General features: G+C 44.2%; 1 protein-coding gene across 1 annotated transcript; it reads left to right on the forward strand.

The window, feature by feature from the left end:
- Positions 1-2,944: 2,944 nt before the first annotated feature.
- fev (FEV transcription factor, ETS family member) lies at positions 2,945-16,762 on the forward strand. The gene is made up of 3 exons (XM_080198320.1): positions 2,945-3,110; positions 4,268-4,342; positions 16,008-16,762. Exons 1-3 carry the CDS (start codon positions 3,035-3,037, stop codon positions 16,544-16,546), a joined length of 690 nt encoding a protein of 229 aa, XP_080054446.1. The 5' UTR covers positions 2,945-3,034; the 3' UTR covers positions 16,547-16,762.
- The last annotated feature ends 1,381 nt before the right edge of the window (positions 16,763-18,143 follow it).

The raw sequence follows: 18,143 nt of genomic DNA on the forward strand, positions 1-18,143 counted from the left end.
AATGTATTTACCATATATTCATCTGATCTTTCTCTACACCCTAGCTATGGCTGTAAAGCTATATTCTGTCCCCTCATCTTTCCTTTTCCCCTATGTACTCAATGAATGGCATGTTTTGCCTGTGTAATGCGCAAGAAACAATACGTTTCATTGCATCCCATTACAATTCAAATCAAATTAAATCAAAGTTCAATGGTGAAGGATGCCAGGAGTTGGAATCGGAGATTTAGCATGAGGGAATCATTCTTGAAGGAATATTTGGGCAAATTCTGTTTTGTGCTCCCTAAAATCATGGCCCTATTCATCTTATTGGTAAGCTAGAAACAACAGCAAGTTTCATTTATATAGCACCTGCGAAGCATCCTAGGAAATGATCATCAAACAACATTTGATTCCCAGCTACACATTAGGACCTGTGGTCAGAAAGGTTGTCTTTCAGGAGGGTCTTACAGGAGGAGAAAGCAACATGCGGATTGGAGAAGTTCTGGGAGGGGATTCCAATGATGAGGTTGCAGGTGGCAGATGACATTGGAATGAATGCTGGAATAAGAATAGAAAACATGAGAAAAATTCAGCAGGCCTGGCAGCATCTGTGGAGAAGAAGCTGTTAACGTTTTGAGCCCAGTATAACTTCTTCAGAGCTGAACTGGTCAGAGAAAGCTGGCCCCAGCTGGAGAAGTGCAGGTCACCGGGTGGACTGTAGAGAGTGGGGAAGCGGGTACAGGGATAGAGAGGATTGAGATCATGGAGGGTTTTGAACAGGGGGGGGAGGATTTTAATTTGTGGCATTGGTGGAGCAGTGAGCACAGAGGGTGATAAATGAAGAGGATCTGCGAGAGGTTGCAACAGAATTTTCCCTTAATAGAGGGGGTCAATAACTATGGAGGCAGTGGGCATAGATTCAAGCTGAGGGGCAGGATATTTCTGGGAGATGGTGGTGCAGTGGTATTGTCAGTGGACTAGTAATCCAGAGACCCAGGGTAAGGTAAAGTTACCACAGTCCCAGATAGCCATAGGCTGCTTCCCCCCCTGGTGGCGGGGTGTTGGGGGGGTGTGGCGGGGAGGTGACTGGTGGTGATTTAGCCTGAGGATCATCATACTTCAGGCAAAGGGAAGGTTGAATAACCTCAGTCGGTACAGGAATGAACCCACGCTGTCGGCATCGCTAACCAGTGCCCAGACAATTGAACTAAACTGAACCTCGAGAAACCCAAGGTAATGGGTTTGAATCCCATCATGACAACGGTGAAGTTTGAATTCAATAAAGAATCTTGAATTAAAAGTCTAGTAATGAGTATTAAACCATTGCCAATTGTTGTAAAAATCCATCTGGTTCATTAATATTTGTTAGGGAAGGAAATCTGCCATTTTTACCTGGTCTGGCCTACATGTGACTCCAGATCCATAGCACCAAGAGTGGTTGACTCTTAAAATGCCCTCGGGAATGGGCAATAAATGTTGGCTCTGCCAGTGATGCCTATAACCCCATGAATAAATTTTAAAAAAGAGGGAATGTGAGAAGAAACCTTTCACCCAGAGGGTGTTGGGAATCTGGAACTCACTGTCTGAAAGAGTGGCAGAGATGGGAACCCTCACAACATTTAAGAAGCATTTAGATGAGTACTTCAAACGCTATGGCATACAAGGCTACGGAGCAAGTGCTGGAAAATGGGGTTAGAATAGATAGGTAGGTGAATGTTGGGCCAGCAGATACGATGGGCCAAAGGGTCTCTTTAGCAACATAAAGTTTTTTTGAGGTGAAGTGGAGGATGGAGATGAGAGAGTGAGTAAAAGCATCTACATTAACATGGACGTGGGATTTTGTACAAAGCAGATTGCATTTTCAATTTGTGGAATTAATGAATTTGTACCATTTGATTTGACCATTCCAAACCCTCTTTATTTATGGGTGGTACCATAGTTGGCACTGCCACCTCACAGCCCCAGGGATCCAGGTTCAGCTGCAGCCTCGGTTGACTGTCTGTGTGGAGTTTGCACATTCTCCCAGTGTCTGCCTGGGTTTCCTTGGGGTTTCCCCCACAGCCCAAAGGTGTACAGTGGATTGGCCGTGCTAAATTGCCCCTTAGTGTCCCAAGATGTGTAGGTTTGGTGGATAGGCATGCTAAATTGTCCCTCCCAGGATGTGTGGGTTATGTGGATTGGCCATGGTAAATTGCCCCTCAGTGTCCCAAGATGTATAGGTTTGGTGGATTGGTATGCTAAATTGCCCCTTACTGTCCCAGGATGTGTAGGTTAGGTGGAATGGCCATGGGAAGTGTGCGGGGTTACAGGGATAGACCGAGGGAGAGGCCCTAGCTAAGATACTCTGTCGGAGAGTCGGTACAGACTCAATGGGCCGACTGGCCTCCTCTGCACTGAAGGGATTCTATGATTCCCTCCAGCACTGAAACAAAAAGCCTCAAAACCCTCAGACCCTTGTGGACAGCCACAGAGAGGGATATCTGACATGGAATAAGAACCGGCGTTTCTGGCTCATTTCCTTTCGGATGCTGGGTTTGTTTTCCCAAGTTCAGGGAGCCGGAATGAAGTCAATATTGGGAGGGAGAGGCTGGCACACGCGAGGCTGTTTGCCCAGAAGCAAAGGAGGAGAAAGTGCAGGCGACCCAAAGCCGGCACTTGAGCGCTCCATGGAAACGGGCCAAATCTGGAGCCGAGAACGAGAGTTTTATTAAAAGGCGATATAGTTTTGATAAGAGTTTAATTCTCCGCCGGAGCCGAGTGATGGGGACTGGAGATTTTATTGCCGAGATGCATCTGTCTGACAATGTTAAATTGCTGTTTTAATTAAACCATCCAACCAGTCTGCAAGTTTCAGGAAATTACTCTCTAATCATTGTTCTGTTCTCCTGATATCCAGACTGTTGCCTCGCAACTCTCTCTCCCCCTCTCTCCCTCTCTCAGTCTCACACTTACAAACCAGGTCGAGAGGGGAGGGTGAATCACTGCTCCTTTTAAATTTTTATTAAAAGCCCCCAGATGCTGTTTGCGAGCCGCTTTTCATTTCAGACTCGCCATGAAGCAAGCTGCAAACTCCGGATCGCATCTGAACCCCCCAGGATATAACCTGATGTTAAAGATGTACCTGCCAGGTACAACACTCCCCTTCTCACTCCCCCTCTCACTCCCCCTCTCAGTCTAGGTAACTCTCCATCCCTGTCTCTCTCCCCTTCTCTAACTTTTATCCCCTCTCTCTCATTGTCTCTCCTAACTTCTTTCTCCATCTGATTCCCTCTACACTACTATCCTTCCCTGTACCTCCTTCAGTGTCCCGTCTCCTCCTCCCTTCATTTCTCGCTCTCTCTGTGTCCTTGGTCCTCTCTCTCTGTGTCCTTGGTCCTTTCTCACTTTGTCTCTCTCTCTCTGTGTCCTTGGTCCTTTCTCACTTTGTCTCTCTCTCTCTGTGTCCTTGGTCCTCTCTCTCTCTGTTGTGCTAACTTGCTCTCTCCATCTGCCTTGGTCCTTTCTCTCTCTCTCTATCTTTCTGCCCCCCTCCAATAATCTTTCTTCTCTCTCTCGCTCCTTCCTTCTTTTCTCCCTTGGCTTTGTTTCTAGACCTCCATTTCTTTAGCCATCCTCACCTCCCTCCTTCTCTCTCTCTCTAGTTTGCATCCTGCCTGTTTTTGGCCCTTCCATCCCTTCTTTGACAGAAATCCATACACCCTCCCTCTCTCCACCATCACTCCTCCCGCATCCCCCACCTTCCCCGCTCTCACTCCGCCGCTTTCCCTGCTCCTCTGCGCCTTGCCCCAGCCTCTCTCCTTCTCCCTTCCTGTCCCTCCTTAAAGCTATTTTCCCTCTCTTCTGATCAGATTCTCCCAGTTCCCTTCTTTCTCTCCCTCTCCCTCTCTCCTATCCAAAGTTGCCCAGGTATCCATTCCTCTCCTACTGATCTCTCTCCCTGTCCCCCCACCGCTGTCTCTCTGGCTCCGGGCGTTTTATAACGAATAAGGCTTGAGTTGTCGGAAGTGAGCCTGCTGTCTTTTCCTGAACGTGTTTCCTGAATTCTGGAAAGGCAAACTCCAGACACAGGGAAATCTCTGTGTGGGTGTGTGTGTGTGAGAGAGAGAGTTACACAGAGGCGGGCACACTCTAACCATTCCCATATTTAGCAGAATGCTAGTTTATATTTTGATCAACTTTCTAAGGGACGGATTTTGGGACGTTTCCAACACTTCGCAGTTATTACATTTTCAGGATTTTGAAATTCTGTTTATTTTACGAATGTATTTTTTCTCTCTCTCTTCAGATGCCACACACGACAACATCCTGAAGGAGGGCAAACACAGCACCTGGGGAGCGCTGAATCCCGGAGTACAGAAAGGTAAAATAAAACGGGCCAGGCTATTCCGCAGGGGAGAGAAGGACTGGGGCAATAAAGTCCGAATTAGCTCCCCCCATCGGGGTTGGAATGAGTGTCATCACCAGCAACCGGGACACGGGGGTAAAGGAGCAAGGAGTCATCATTGAATCCCTACAGTGCCCTTCGGTCCATTGTCTGCCTGGGGTCTGCACATTCTCCCCGTGTCTGCGTGGGTCTCCTCCGGGTGCTCCGGTTTCCTCCCACAGTCCAAAGATGTGCAGGTTAAGTTGATTGGCCATTAGTGTCAGGGGATCAGTAGGGTAAATACATGGGGTTATGGGGATAGGGTCTGGATGGGATCCTGCTTTTTGCAGACGCGATGGGCCGAATGGCCTCTTTCTGCACTGTAATGATTCTATGAGTCTGCACTGACTGTCCAATAGAGTGTCTTAGCCTATCCCTGTGACCCCACTGATTTAATCCCCTGACCCTACACAGCTTGGGACATTGCAGGGCAATTTAGCATGGCCATTCCACCTAACCTGCACATTTTCGGACACTAAAAGACAATTTAATTTTAAGTTTGAAAATCTCAGCAGCTCTGGCAGCATCTGTAAGGAGAGAAAAGAGCTGACGTTTTGAGCCCAGGCGATGCTTTGTCAAAACTAAAAGGCTTTCTCCCACTTTCTTGGCCTTTTAGCTTTGACAAAGAGTTATCTGGACTCAAAATGTCAGCTCTTTTCTCTCCTTACAGATGCTGCCAGACCTGCTGAGATTTTCCAGCATTTTCTCTTTTAGTTTCAGATTGCAGCATCTGCAGTAATTTGCTTTTATTAAGTTTATTCATTAGTATCGCAAGTGGGCTTACACTAGCACTGCAATGAAGTTACTATGAAAATCCCCAAGTTGCCACAATCCAGCGCTTGTTCGGGTACAAAGAAGGAGAATTTAGCATGGCCAATGCACTTAAGCAGCACATCTTTCAGACTGTGGGAGGAACCTGGAGTACCTGGAGGAAACCCACGCAAGGAGAATGTGCAAACTCCCCACAGACAGTCACCCAAGGCTGGAATCGAACTCAGGTCCGTGGCGCTGTGAGGCAGCAGTGCCAACCACTGTGCCACTCTATCACCCATTTATTGAAGGATTGAATCAGTTAATTAAGGTTAGTGATGGGCGAGGTGGGACGGAGGTGATATTGTGATTATTCAAAATCTGAAATAAGAACTGAAAATGCTGGAAATGTTCAGTCGGTCTGGCAGCAAATGTAGAGAGAGAGATAGAGAGAGAGAGACTGGCTGAATGACCCTTCATCACAAACTGGTGAAAATCATCCCCCTCAACAATCTCCGAAGGGAAATAGCAGTAAACTGGGCAATGCCAGGGCTGGTCTGAACTGGGCATGTGTGGTTAATAATGGAACTCCAACCAGTGCCACTGGGTAATTCCCAAGATAAGAGCAAAATACTGGAATCAGAATCAAAAACAGAAAATGCTGGAAAATCTCAGCAGGTCTGACAGCATCTGAGGAGAGGAAATGGAGCAACATTTCCAGTTGGGGTGACCGTTCATCAGAACTCTGATGTTAAATCATCCAGACTTGAAACGTCTGGGGTGGCACGGTGGCACAGTGGTTAGCACTGCCGTCTTGCAGCACCGGAGACCTGGGCTTGATTCCCAGCTTGGGAATTAGTGTGGAGTTAGTACATTCTCACTGTGTCTGCATGGGTTTCCTCCAGCTGCTCTGGTTTCCTCCCACACTCCAAAGTTGTGCAGATTAGGTTAATTGGCCATGAGAAATTCCCCCTTAGCTAGAGTAAATGCATGTGGGGATTATGGGGATAAGTCCTGAGTGGGATTGTGGTTGATGCAGACTCGATGGGCCAAATGGTTTCCTTCTGCACTGTAGGATTTTAGAACATAGAACACTACAGCACAAACAGGCCCTTCGACCCACAAGTTGCGCCGATCATATCCATACCTATCAGGCCTATCTATAACTCTCAATCCCATTAAATCCCATGTACTCATCCAGAAGTCTCTTAAAAGATCCCAATGAGTTCACCTCTACCACCACCGACGGCAGCCGATTCCACTCGCTCACCACCCTCTGAGTGAAAAACTTACCCCTGACATCCCCTCTTTTATGGATTTTATGGATTTTTCCAGCATTTTCTGCTTTTGTTCCAGTAATTTCCTTCCCTCCATGACTGTTTCTATCCACAGATGCTGCCTGACTACCTGAGCTTTTCCAATACAATTGTTCTTTTTTTTTAAAACCAAAGTTTAGAGTTATTTCAAGTTTGTATTGAGAGTTGCATTAAGGAGAGGATTGAATTAGGGACCTCAGAATTGGAGACAGGATTAGCTAGGGTCATCCAGAAAGGTCACTGTTGGGAATACAAAAGCAAATTAGGTGAGATGCCAGAGAATCTGAAATGGAAACACCCGTCAGAGAGAGAACCAGCGTTAACATTTCAGGTCAATGACCCTTCACCAGAATAGTGTTAATTAGGGTTACCAGGAAAATCACCTTCAGGATCAATAAATATATGGGTGGCACGGTGGCACAGTGGTTATCTCTGCTGCCTCATAGTGTCAGGGACCCAGGTTCGATTTGCAGCTTGGTCATTGTCTGTGTGGTGTCTGCATGTTCTCCCCATGTCTGTGTGGGTTTCCTCTGGGTGCTCCGGTTTCCTCCCACAAGTCCAAGAGACATTGACCATGCTGAATTCTCCCTCAGTGCCCCCGGACAGGTGCCCAAGTGTGGCGACTTGGGGATTTTCACAGTAACCTCTTTTCAGTGTTAATGTAATAGCTTCTTCTCAGAAGCTTTTTCCCAGGGAGGAAGAGTCAATTACTAGGGGACATAGGTTTAAGTGCGAGGGGCAAGATTTAAAGGAGATGTAAGAGGCAATTTTTTTTGCACAGAGGGTGTCGGTGCCTGGAACTTGCTGTGGGGGGAAGGTAGTGGAAGCAGATACAATAGTGACTTTTAAATGGTGTCTGGACCAATACATGAATAGAATGGGAATAGAGGGATGGTCCCTGGAAGGGTCGGGGGTTTTAGTTCACATGGGCAGCATTGTCGGTGCAGGCTTGGAGGGTCGAAGGACCTGTCCCTGTGTTGTAATTTTCTTTGTTCTTTCTTCTTTTCAAGCCTACTTGTGACACTAATAAATAAACATAAATAAAGATAAGGTTGGCCAGAACGATCACCATTTAGATCAGGGTTAAGAAATGTTAGAGTTAGCAATCAGGATGGGGCTATTTATGGTTAATAGGAGCAGTCGAAGAATAATTCTGGTATTTAACAAAAATCCTGGACTTTGGAAACAGATGGGAAGGGGAAGGAGGGTGCAGTATGAAATGGTAGCTGTGGGTACTCGAAATGAGCAACACCATGATGATTTGGCCACATGGGAAAAATCCCGTGGTTTTGAATCAACAAGGAGGGGCAATCTGAGATTTAGTAAAAGTGAGATACAATGCAATGTTTCTGTCATTGGTATCTGCCTGCAGTGAGGAGACCATGGCTGTGACAGCCCAATACACTGGGAGGGTGTTCAGTTTTGCCAGCACTGCATATCATACAATTAATGCTTTGTTCTTGGGAGTGTATATTTTTCCCTGGTTCATGTCCTTTTTGTTCTCTTCTTTTTAAATCTGCATTGCCAGGGGGATTTTCACAGTAACTTCAATGCAGTGTTAATGTCAATCTATGACTAATGCCAGCCTGTGACTAATAATTAAGACTTACGCCTTTCTCTGTTTAACCAGCTTCAGTTACTAAAATGTTTACACTTTGTCACTCGTAAAGAAAGCATCATAAATAACCAACTGATGATTAGAAGTTTTCTGCTTCATTTCAAAATTCAATTAAAAGTTTTCAAATTAGGATGTGGAAATGCACCATCAAACCATTTTTTAGTGATCATCATAGTGAGAATAATCTTCTGAGTCAATTCAGACATTTTGGTCAAGAAAACTTAGGCTTGTGCGTATGTTTCTCTCAAAAATTGTTTTTAATCTTATACAGTACTTCTAACAGATGTGTAAATAATAAGTAAGCATGTTTGCCTTCCTCTCTTTCATATACCCCTTTGGTTTAAAGAAAATCTAATATTATCTGAATAAAGATGTGAATTTCTTCCCCTCAGCTAACTGAACTAACTGTTGTGATGAGGATATTATGATCTTGCAATGGGATATAGGCATAGATAGACTGAGTGAAAACCAGGCAAACAGGGTTAAATGTGGGGAAGTGTAAGGTCATGCACTTCAGTAGGCAACATACAAACATAGAAACTAGAAGCAGGAGTAGGCCATTCAGCCCTTTGAGCCTGCTGTGCCATTCATTATGATCATGGCTGATTATCAAATTCAATACTCTGATCCCACCTTCCCCCCATTTCACTTGATCCCTTTGGCCCCAAGAGTTATGTCTAATTTCCTCTTGAAATCAACTACATTCTGTATTGAATTCCATACATTCACCACCCTCTGCGTGAAGAAATTTCTCCTCACCTCAGTCCTAAAAGGTTTACCCCTTCTCCTCAAACTATGACCCCTAGTTCCAGATTGTGGCGACTAGGGGATTTTCACAGTAATTCCACAGTAAGCATACTTGTGACAATAATAAGTAAGCTTTAAACCTTTTAGTTCCGAACTCCTGCACTATTGGAAGCATTCTTTCTGATTCTACCCTGCCTAACCCTGTTAGAATTTTATAAGTTTCTATGAGATTCCCTCTCACTCTTCTAAACCCCAGTAAATATAATCCTCACTAATTTAATCTCTCCTCGTATGACAGACCTGCCATCCCAGGAATCAGCCTGGTAAACCTTTGCTGTACTCCATCTATAGCAAGGACACCCTTTCTTAGATAAGGACACCAAGAATGCACACAATATTCCAGGTGTGGCCTTACCAGTACCCTATACAACTGCAGCAAAACATCCCTATCCCTATACTCAAACCTTCTTGCTATGAAGGCCAACATACCATTTGCCTTCTTTACTGCCTGCTGTACTTCAGTGCTTGCTTTCAGTGACGGATGCTTGAGGGCACCAAGGTCTCGCTGAGTATCCACCTCTCTCAATTTGCTCCCATTCGAGTAATAACCTGTCTTCCTATTATTGCAACCAAAGTGGATAATCTCACGCTTATCCACATTATATGGCAAGGAAGAATCAAAAGGCAGATTGTTATCTAAAGGGAGAGACACTGCGGGTGAATGAAATACAGAGGGATCTAGGTATTTTGATACATGAATCAAAAAACGTTAGCAGTCCTACAAGTAGTTAAGAAAGTAAACAGCATTTTGGCCTTCATTGGAAATGAGTTGGAGTTTAAAAATAGGGAGGTTTTGTTGCAATTGGACAAGGTGTTGGTGAGGCCTGATCTGGACTATTGTTTTGGTCCCTGAAGAGGGGGTTTTCGCCCTGATGCAAGGTATTGAGCTGAACAACTAAATACAAAGACTCATATTTACCTTGGTCAATTGCACCTCACCTTCTAAGGTAAGTGGATGAGGTGGAGGGCTCTTGCAGGCTGCAAAGAGACTTTGATAGGATGCAGAGCTGGGCCAAAAAGTGGCAGATGGAGTTTAACCCTGATAAGTGCAAGGTGATTCATTTTGGTAGGACAAACTTGAATGCAGATTACAGGGTCAACGGCAGGGTTCTGAGGAATGTGGAGGAACGGAGAGATCTTGGAGTTCATATCCACAGATCTCTGAAGGTTGCCACTCAAGTGGATAGGGCCGTGAAGAAGGCTTATAGTGTGTGAGCGTTTATTAACGGGGGGTTGAGTTTAAGAGCCGTGGGGTTATGCTGCAACTATACAGGACCTTGGTGAGACCACATTTGGAACATTGTGTTCAGTTCTGGTCACCTCATTATAAGAAGGATGTGGAAGCCTTGGAGAGAGTGCAGAGGAGATTTACCAGGGTGATGTCTGGTTTGGAGAGTAGGTCTTATGAGGAAAGGTTGAGGGATCTGGGACTTTTCTCTTTGGAGCGGAGGAGGATGAGAAGTGACTTAATAGAGGTTTATAAGATGATGTAATGTTCAAAGGTTGCTTCCTCACTGTAAGCTACAGTGTTGAAAATATAGCAATCCCACTGCCTTGCTCTGCCTTATTATCAGTAGGAATTGAATACTTTATATACATTGTGAATACTTCTATTCATTTCCTGAAGTATGAGAATTTGCACTCTCCATGATTTTCTTCTGATAATTGATATTCTGTGGTTTATTGTTCCCTAAGAATGTGGCCTATCTAGTTTAACTCTCTTCCCATCATGCTCAAGGGCAGATTGCATTTTGGTCAAGGTTCGCAATACATTCAAAAATATTTGTTTAAATCTACAATACATGTTTAATTTCTATTGTGTGAGTCTATGCAAGTAGTACCTTTGTATAAAATAATTATAAGGTGCATTGTAGTTCTTACTCTAAGTTATGGTGGCATGGTAGTTAGCTCTAGTGCTTCACAGTGCCAGGGACCCAGGTTCAATTCCATCCTCGGGTCACTGTCTTTGTGGAGTTTGCACATTCCCCCCGTGTCTGCGTGGGTTTGTTTTGGGTGCTCAGGTTTCCTCCCAAAGATGTGCGGGTTAGGTTAATTGGCCATGCTAAATTGACTCTAGTTTTTGGGGATTAGCAGGGTAAATGAGTGGGATTAGTGTGTCGGAGTTCAATTAATTATACGGTAGAAGTGGGTTCACAGAAGCCTCACATTTAACCAGAGTCTAAACTGGACCAGTCATATAAATATTTGGTTGCAAGAGCAGGTCAGAGGCTGGGGATCCTACGGTGAATCCTGTAACTCACCATCTGATAACTCAAAGCCTGTCCACCATCGACAAGGCACAAATTAGGAGTGTGATAGAATACTCTCCATATGATAGGCCGAAGGGCCTTTTCTGCACTGTAGACTCTATGACGTGCCTGGATGTGTGCAGTTCCAACAACACTCAAGAAGTTCAATAGGACAAAGCAGTCCCATTTTATCCCATCCATTATCTTCTCCAGCTGCTCCCTCCATTGCCAATGCACAGTAACAGCAGCGTATACCATCGATAAGATGCACGGCAGGAACTCACCAGAGCTTTTTCAACAGCACCTTCCAAACCTGCAATCTCTACTGCCTACAAGAACAAGGCGGCAGATGCATAGAAATGCCACCATCTGTATGTTCCCCTCCAAACAACTCCCCATTTTGACTTGGAAATATGTCATCGTTCCTTCACTGCCACTGGATCAAAATCCTGGAACACCCTCCCTAACAGCACTGTGGGTGTACCTATACCACATGGACTGTGGCAATTCACAAAGCAGTTCACCACCACCTTCACAAGGTCAGTAGGGATGGGCAATAAATGCTGGCCTGACCAGCAATGCCCGTAACTCATGAAAGAATTTTAACAAACCTTATGGACCAATAGATGGTAGGTACATATGCATTTTTAGTGCAACTGTGACCTCTCCACTTTGGAACGCTCGGAGAATTAACTTCTGATACGCCAGCATTACAGAAAGGTAGCAGGAGTGCTTCACCCAGCTCAGAGACTGCAACATCTTGCAGATTTTCTGCATCAAATGAGGCATTTGTCAGAGAAAGAAAAGCTATTTTTTCTTCCTTCCATGAATAGGTGATGATGGCAATTAAACCAATCTAACAAAACAAAGCTTCAGCTCAGGTAACCTTCCAGCAGAAATTGGGAATTGTAATCACTTCGGATGAAGTCATTTCTGATTTTGGAATTCTCTTAACCATTGAATGGTGCTCAAATGATAAAGCAGAAGCGTGTGACTTGGAAAACACCATAGATAGAAATATTTACCCGAACCACAAAACAAAATGCTAAACTTTATATAAAGCTCTTGTTATGATGCCAGTTGATGTTTAATTGGATGGGAAGGTCCCAGATTGGAACCACTGCGCAAAATAGCATAAATTTTATTTCTTTTATCAAACTTGGAGGGGTAGAATCACAGGACCGCTAACAAGAAAAAAATTATTTATTAACCATGAGAAATGTGTTCTAATACAATACTCCTTTACCCTTCCTGTAGCTTAACCAATGCACACAGGTTTTAATATTAACACAGTGACAAAGTCCATCGGAAGCTACAATGATCCCGTTAGCACACAAAGTTAGTATTTACAGATTTGTCCTCAGAATCCCCCCAAGTTTTTGTGTTATGAAGGGGAGGCTGATTTCCTCTCTGAGGACTGACAGTCAATCATTCAAAGAAAAATACCTCCTTTATAATCTGTTAAGATGTATGTGAGGGGGGATTAACTGTGCTTCAGCAACTTTTAGTGGTCAAATCAAAATAATGCCGACACTATAGTTAAGAAAGCCCATCAACGCCTCTACTTTCTCAAAAGACTAAGGAAATTTAGTCTCACTCTCACCATCCCTCACCAACCTTTACAGATGCACCATAGAAAGCATTCTCTCTGGTTGTATCACAGCTTGGTATGGGCTCCTGCTCTGCCCAATACCACAAGGAACTATAAAAGGTTGTGAATGTAGCCCAATCCATCACGCAAACCAATCTCCCATCCATTGACTATGTCTACCCTTCCTGCTGCCTTGGCAAAGCAGCCAGCCAAACACCCTGGACATTCTCTCTTCTACCTTCTTCTGTCAGGAAAAAGATACAAAAGTCTAAGGTCACATACCAACTGACTCAAGATCAGTTTCTTCCCTGCTGCTGTCAGACTTTTGAATGGACCTACCTCACATCAAGTTAATCTTTCTCTACGCCCTAGCTATGACAGTAACATGACTTTCTCGTTTTCTTCTCTATGAATGGTATGCTTTTTCTGTATAGTGCACAAAAAACAATATTTTTCACTATATGCTAATACATGCAACAATAATAAATCAAATCAAGTAACTACCTGAGACTCTCTCTGTAAAGCAACCAGTAACACTTTATTTTATCTAACAGTGAACAGGTTAACTAAATTATTAACAAACCAAATAAAACATTATTCTAATGGAATGCTGTTTAGGTAAATACAACTTTCATTCATTAGCCAAAAATTTATAATAGAATTTCTAGTCACTCTCAAATTTCAGTCAGGTTTGTCATTTTCCAAAACGTTCTGTCTTATTTGCTGACTTCTTCTGTGTTTGCTATCTTCTGTTTTCATGATCTTCTGTTAGTAACTTTACGATGCAGATGAGGCTTTTGTTTAAGGCATAAATGTGGCTGCTAGAGACACTTGCTCGCGCTCTCTCTCTCTCTTTCTCTGACTTACTCAGAAGGTGCTGTCTGGCAGCTTCAAGCTGGGAGCTGCGGCTTTTATACCCCTGATAACATACCAAGACCCCCACAATGGGATTGGTTTACAGGTTATCAAAACATCAAATTCAAATCTGATAGGTTGCTGTTGTTCAAATACCTATCTCAAATTGATAGGTTAAAATTCAAAAACAACCTGTTATCTTGACAGCAATTACCGCTTAGCCTTGCAATAAAATGCATCACCCTGTGCTCTCTGTGTACTGCACACCTTCATCTCTTCTAACTCTCTAAGCACAGCAAAAAAAACTACCTTTTTTTAAACAGACCGTGCAATGCTTTCTGCTCTGAGCATTTTTACAATTGTTTTATAATTTTATAAGCACTAACTTCACAACAATTGATAGATGAGAGTTTTCAAAGTCTGCTCCCAGAATATGCTTTAAAATCTACTGTCATAACAATACATTCCCTAAATGATCCGCATTTCAGGATCTAGTTCATGTTTTCAAAATAAACAGTTTAACCAGAGCTTCCGTTTCACTTTTAGTAGTAAATCCGTGCAAGGATTTGGGCCTAACCTTTTCAGGTTTTTGTGTTACACCAATTCTGATATCCCATCAGAAATTTATAATTTATTTAGAGTGGATAGTAAGACATTTTAGACTTCAGGGTTACTTTTAGAAAACCTTTCTATCGTATCCTCACCGATTGATTTCTTCTGAACTTTGGTATCCCTGGACAGAATCCTGATCTTGTTTCTTCTTTATAAGAACATAAGAACATAAGAACTAGGAACAGGAATAGGCCATCTGGCCTCTTGAGCCTGGTCCTCCATTCAATAAGATCATGGCTAATCTTTTCGTGCACTCATCTCCACTTACCCGCCTGCTCACCATAACCCTTAATTCCTTTACTGTTCAAAAATTTTCTTGCCGTAAAAACACTCAATGATGTAGCCTCAACTGCTTCACAGATTCATAACCCTTTGTGTGAAGAAGTTCCTCCTCAACTCAGTCCTAAATCTGCTTCCCCTTATTTTGAGGCTATGCCCCCTAATTCTAGTTTTACCCACCAGTGGAAACAACTTTCCTATTTCTATCTTATCTACTCCCTTCATAATCTTATATGTTTCTATAAGATCTCCTCTCATATTTCTGAATTCCAACGAGTATAACCCCAGTCTACTCAGTCTCTCCTCATAAGCCAACCCTCTCAACTCCGGAGTCAACCTAGTGAATCTCCTCTGCACCCCCTCCAGTGCCAGTATACCCTTTCTCAAGTAAGGAGGCCAAAACTGTACACAGTACTCCAGGTTAGATGGTATCACCTTTAATTATCAGAACTTCTGGAAATGTTTTTTCATTCCTCTAGCTTCTTAGCTAGTTACTCTTTAGACCTTTGGCATTAGCTGTCTGAACCATGGCTTCATTGTATGTTTTTTCTTCCAGCAAAGCTGAAAGTGTTGTTCTATTTCGATAATCTGGACAGAGCTGAGAGAGAGTTGCTTACTTCTCCATCGTCTGTCTCCAGACAGCTAGTTGTCTCTAGCTTTCCATTGAAACTAAAAAACAATGACAGCTTCTTCTCCTCTTCAGAACCCCTCTAGGTGCTAAGCAGCTACCTTTCTTCATGCCGTAGCTTTCCAAACACAATAGCAACTCAACTGGAACTGAAACTAACCCCCAGACAGACAAACACCTTTGTTCAGCATGAAATTTAATTACAACTCTCTTTCAGGCACAGAAATATTAAATCCACCTAAAGCTAAACCTTATTTCTAATGTTTACCCATACAAATATAATTCTCTTAAAGCTACCTTTGGTTATTTAACATTGTAATAAAAATAGTTCTGCTCATCCAAACCTTGCATCTTCTGTGTTTCTGCTCCTAATATACTCTAGTAAAGTTTTAAAGTTTATTTATTATTGTCACAAGTAGGCATACATTCACACTACAACGAAGTTACTGTGAAAATACTTAGTCGCCACACTCCAGTGCCTGTTCGGGTACATTGAGGGAGAGTTTAGCATGGCCAATGCACCTAACCAGCACATCTTTGGACTATGGGAGGAAACCGGAGCACCCGGAGGAAACCCATGCAGACACAGGGAGAACGTGCAAACTCCATTGCCTCGTAACGCCAGAGAGCTGAGTTCGATTCCTGGCTTGGGTCACTTTCTGTGTGGAGTTAGCATGTTGTCTGCGTGGGGTTTCCTCCGAGTGCTCCGGTTTCCTCCCACTGTCTGAACGATGTGCTGGTTAGGGGCATTGATCCAAACAGGTGCTGGAGTGTGGCAACTGGGGAAATTTCACAATAACTTCATTGCAGTGTTAATGTAAGCCTTACTTGGGACTAATAAATAAACTTTAAAAAAGAGAATTCTTTCTTTTTGACAGGGTTAATTTATTCTTTCAGGTAGTGGACAGATCCAGCTGTGGCAATTCCTCTTGGAACTGTTATCTGACAGCACCAACATTAACTGCATCACTTGGGAAGGAGCCAACGGCGAGTTCAAGCTCATCGATCCAGATGAGGTGGCCAGGCGGTGGGGGGAACGGAAGAGCAAGCCCAACATGAACTATGACAAGCTGAGCCGGGCGCTGCGTTACTACTACGACAAGAACATCATGACCAAAGTCCACGGCAAGCGCTATGCCTACAAGTTCGACTTTCACGGGCTGGCACAGGTCTGCCAGCCCTCTGCCACCGAGCACACACTGTACAAGTTTCAGAGCAACCTGGCACACATCCCCTTCTCTGGGATCCCCAAGCTCAACCTTGTGACGTCCAACGTCTCTCCCTCGGGATTCTCTTACTGGCCGGGCTCGACTCCTGCCCTCTACCCTAGTCACAGTCTACAACCCCCCACCCATTTCAACCCAGTCAGTGGGTCACACCTGGGTGGCATCAGTAACATCACCAGCATCAACAATATTAACAATCACTATCATTGATTGGTGTATTACAGGGTGTGGGTTACAAGATTCCAAAAGCCCCCATGTAGCACAGAGCTCTTAATCCAGATCAAATCTTGACGGCAAAAAGAAAGATAAAGGATTTGAATGGCCACCAATTAATGGCTTGTAAGTGACCCTTATCTGTAGAACTACTGATCTTCACACTGCAGATACGCACTGGCTCTCACACTGCAGATACACCCTGATCCTCACACTGCAGATACACATTGACCTTCACACTGTAGATACACACTGACCTTCACACTGTAGATACACACTGACCTTCACACTGTAGATACACACTGATCCTCACACTGCAGATACACACTGACCCTCACACTGCAGATACACACTGATCCTCACACTGCAGATACACATTGATCCTCACACTGCAGATACGCGCTGATCCTTACACTGCAGATACACACTGACCTTCACACTATAGATACACACTGACCTTCACACTGCAGATACACAGTGATCCTCACACTGCAGATACACACCGATCCTCACACTGCAGATAAACACTGACCTTCACACTGCAGATACACACTGACCCTCACACTGTACGTACACACTGACCTTCACACTGCAGATACACAGTGATCCTCACACTGCAGATACACACCGATCCTCACACTGCAGATAAACACTGACCTTCACACTGCAGATACACACTGACCCTCACACTGTACGTACACACTGACCTTCACACTGCAGATACACAGTGATCCTCACACTGCAGATACACACTGGCTCTCACACTGCCGATACACACTGACCTTCACACTGCAGATACACACTGACCCTCACACTGCAGATATGCACTGACCTTCACACTGCAGATACACACTGATCCTCACATTGCAGATACACACTGACCCTCACACTGCAGGTACACACTGATCCTCACACTGCAGATACACACTGACCTTCACACTGCAGATACACACTGATCCTCACACTGCAGATACACACTGACCCTAATACTGCAGATACACGCTGAGCCTTACAGTCCAGATACGCACTGATCCTCACACTGCAGATACACACTGGCTCTCACACTGCCGATACACACTGATCCTCACACTGCAGATATACACTGATCCTCACACTGCAGATATACACTGATCCTCACACTGCAGATACACACTGATCCTCACACTGCAGATACACACTGACCCTATTACTGCAGATACACACTGACCCACACACTGCAGATACACACTGACCCTAATACTGCAGATACACACTGACCCACACACTGCAGATACACACTGACCCTCATACTGCAGATAAACACTGATCCTCACACTGCAGATACACACTGATCCTCACATTGCAGATACACACTGACCCTCACACTGCAGATACACACTGACCTTCACACGGCAGATACACACTGGTCCTCACACTGCAGATACACACTGACCCTAATACTGCAGATACATGCTGAGCCTTACAGTCCAGATACGCACTGATGCTCACACTGCAGATACACACTGATCCTCACATTGCAGATACACACTGACCCTCACACTGCAGATACACACTGGCCTTCACACTGCAGATACACACTGATCCTCACACTGTA

Source organism: Carcharhinus amblyrhynchos, chromosome 11, assembly GCF_965287045.1.
Source record: "Carcharhinus amblyrhynchos chromosome 11, sCarAmb.v2.hapA, whole genome shotgun sequence".
In the NCBI taxonomy this organism is placed as follows: Eukaryota; Metazoa; Chordata; class Chondrichthyes; order Carcharhiniformes; family Carcharhinidae; genus Carcharhinus; species Carcharhinus amblyrhynchos.

Coding starts and splice junctions, on each gene's coding strand:
- fev (XM_080198320.1), top strand. CDS start 3,035: ATGAAGCAAGCTGCAAACTCCGGATCGCATCTGAACCCCCCAGGATAT. Junction 3,111..4,267: donor GTTAAAGATGTACCTGCCAG/GTACAACACTCC, acceptor CTCTCTCTTCAG/ATGCCACACACGACAACATC. Junction 4,343..16,007: donor GAATCCCGGAGTACAGAAAG/GTAAAATAAAAC, acceptor TTATTCTTTCAG/GTAGTGGACAGATCCAGCTG.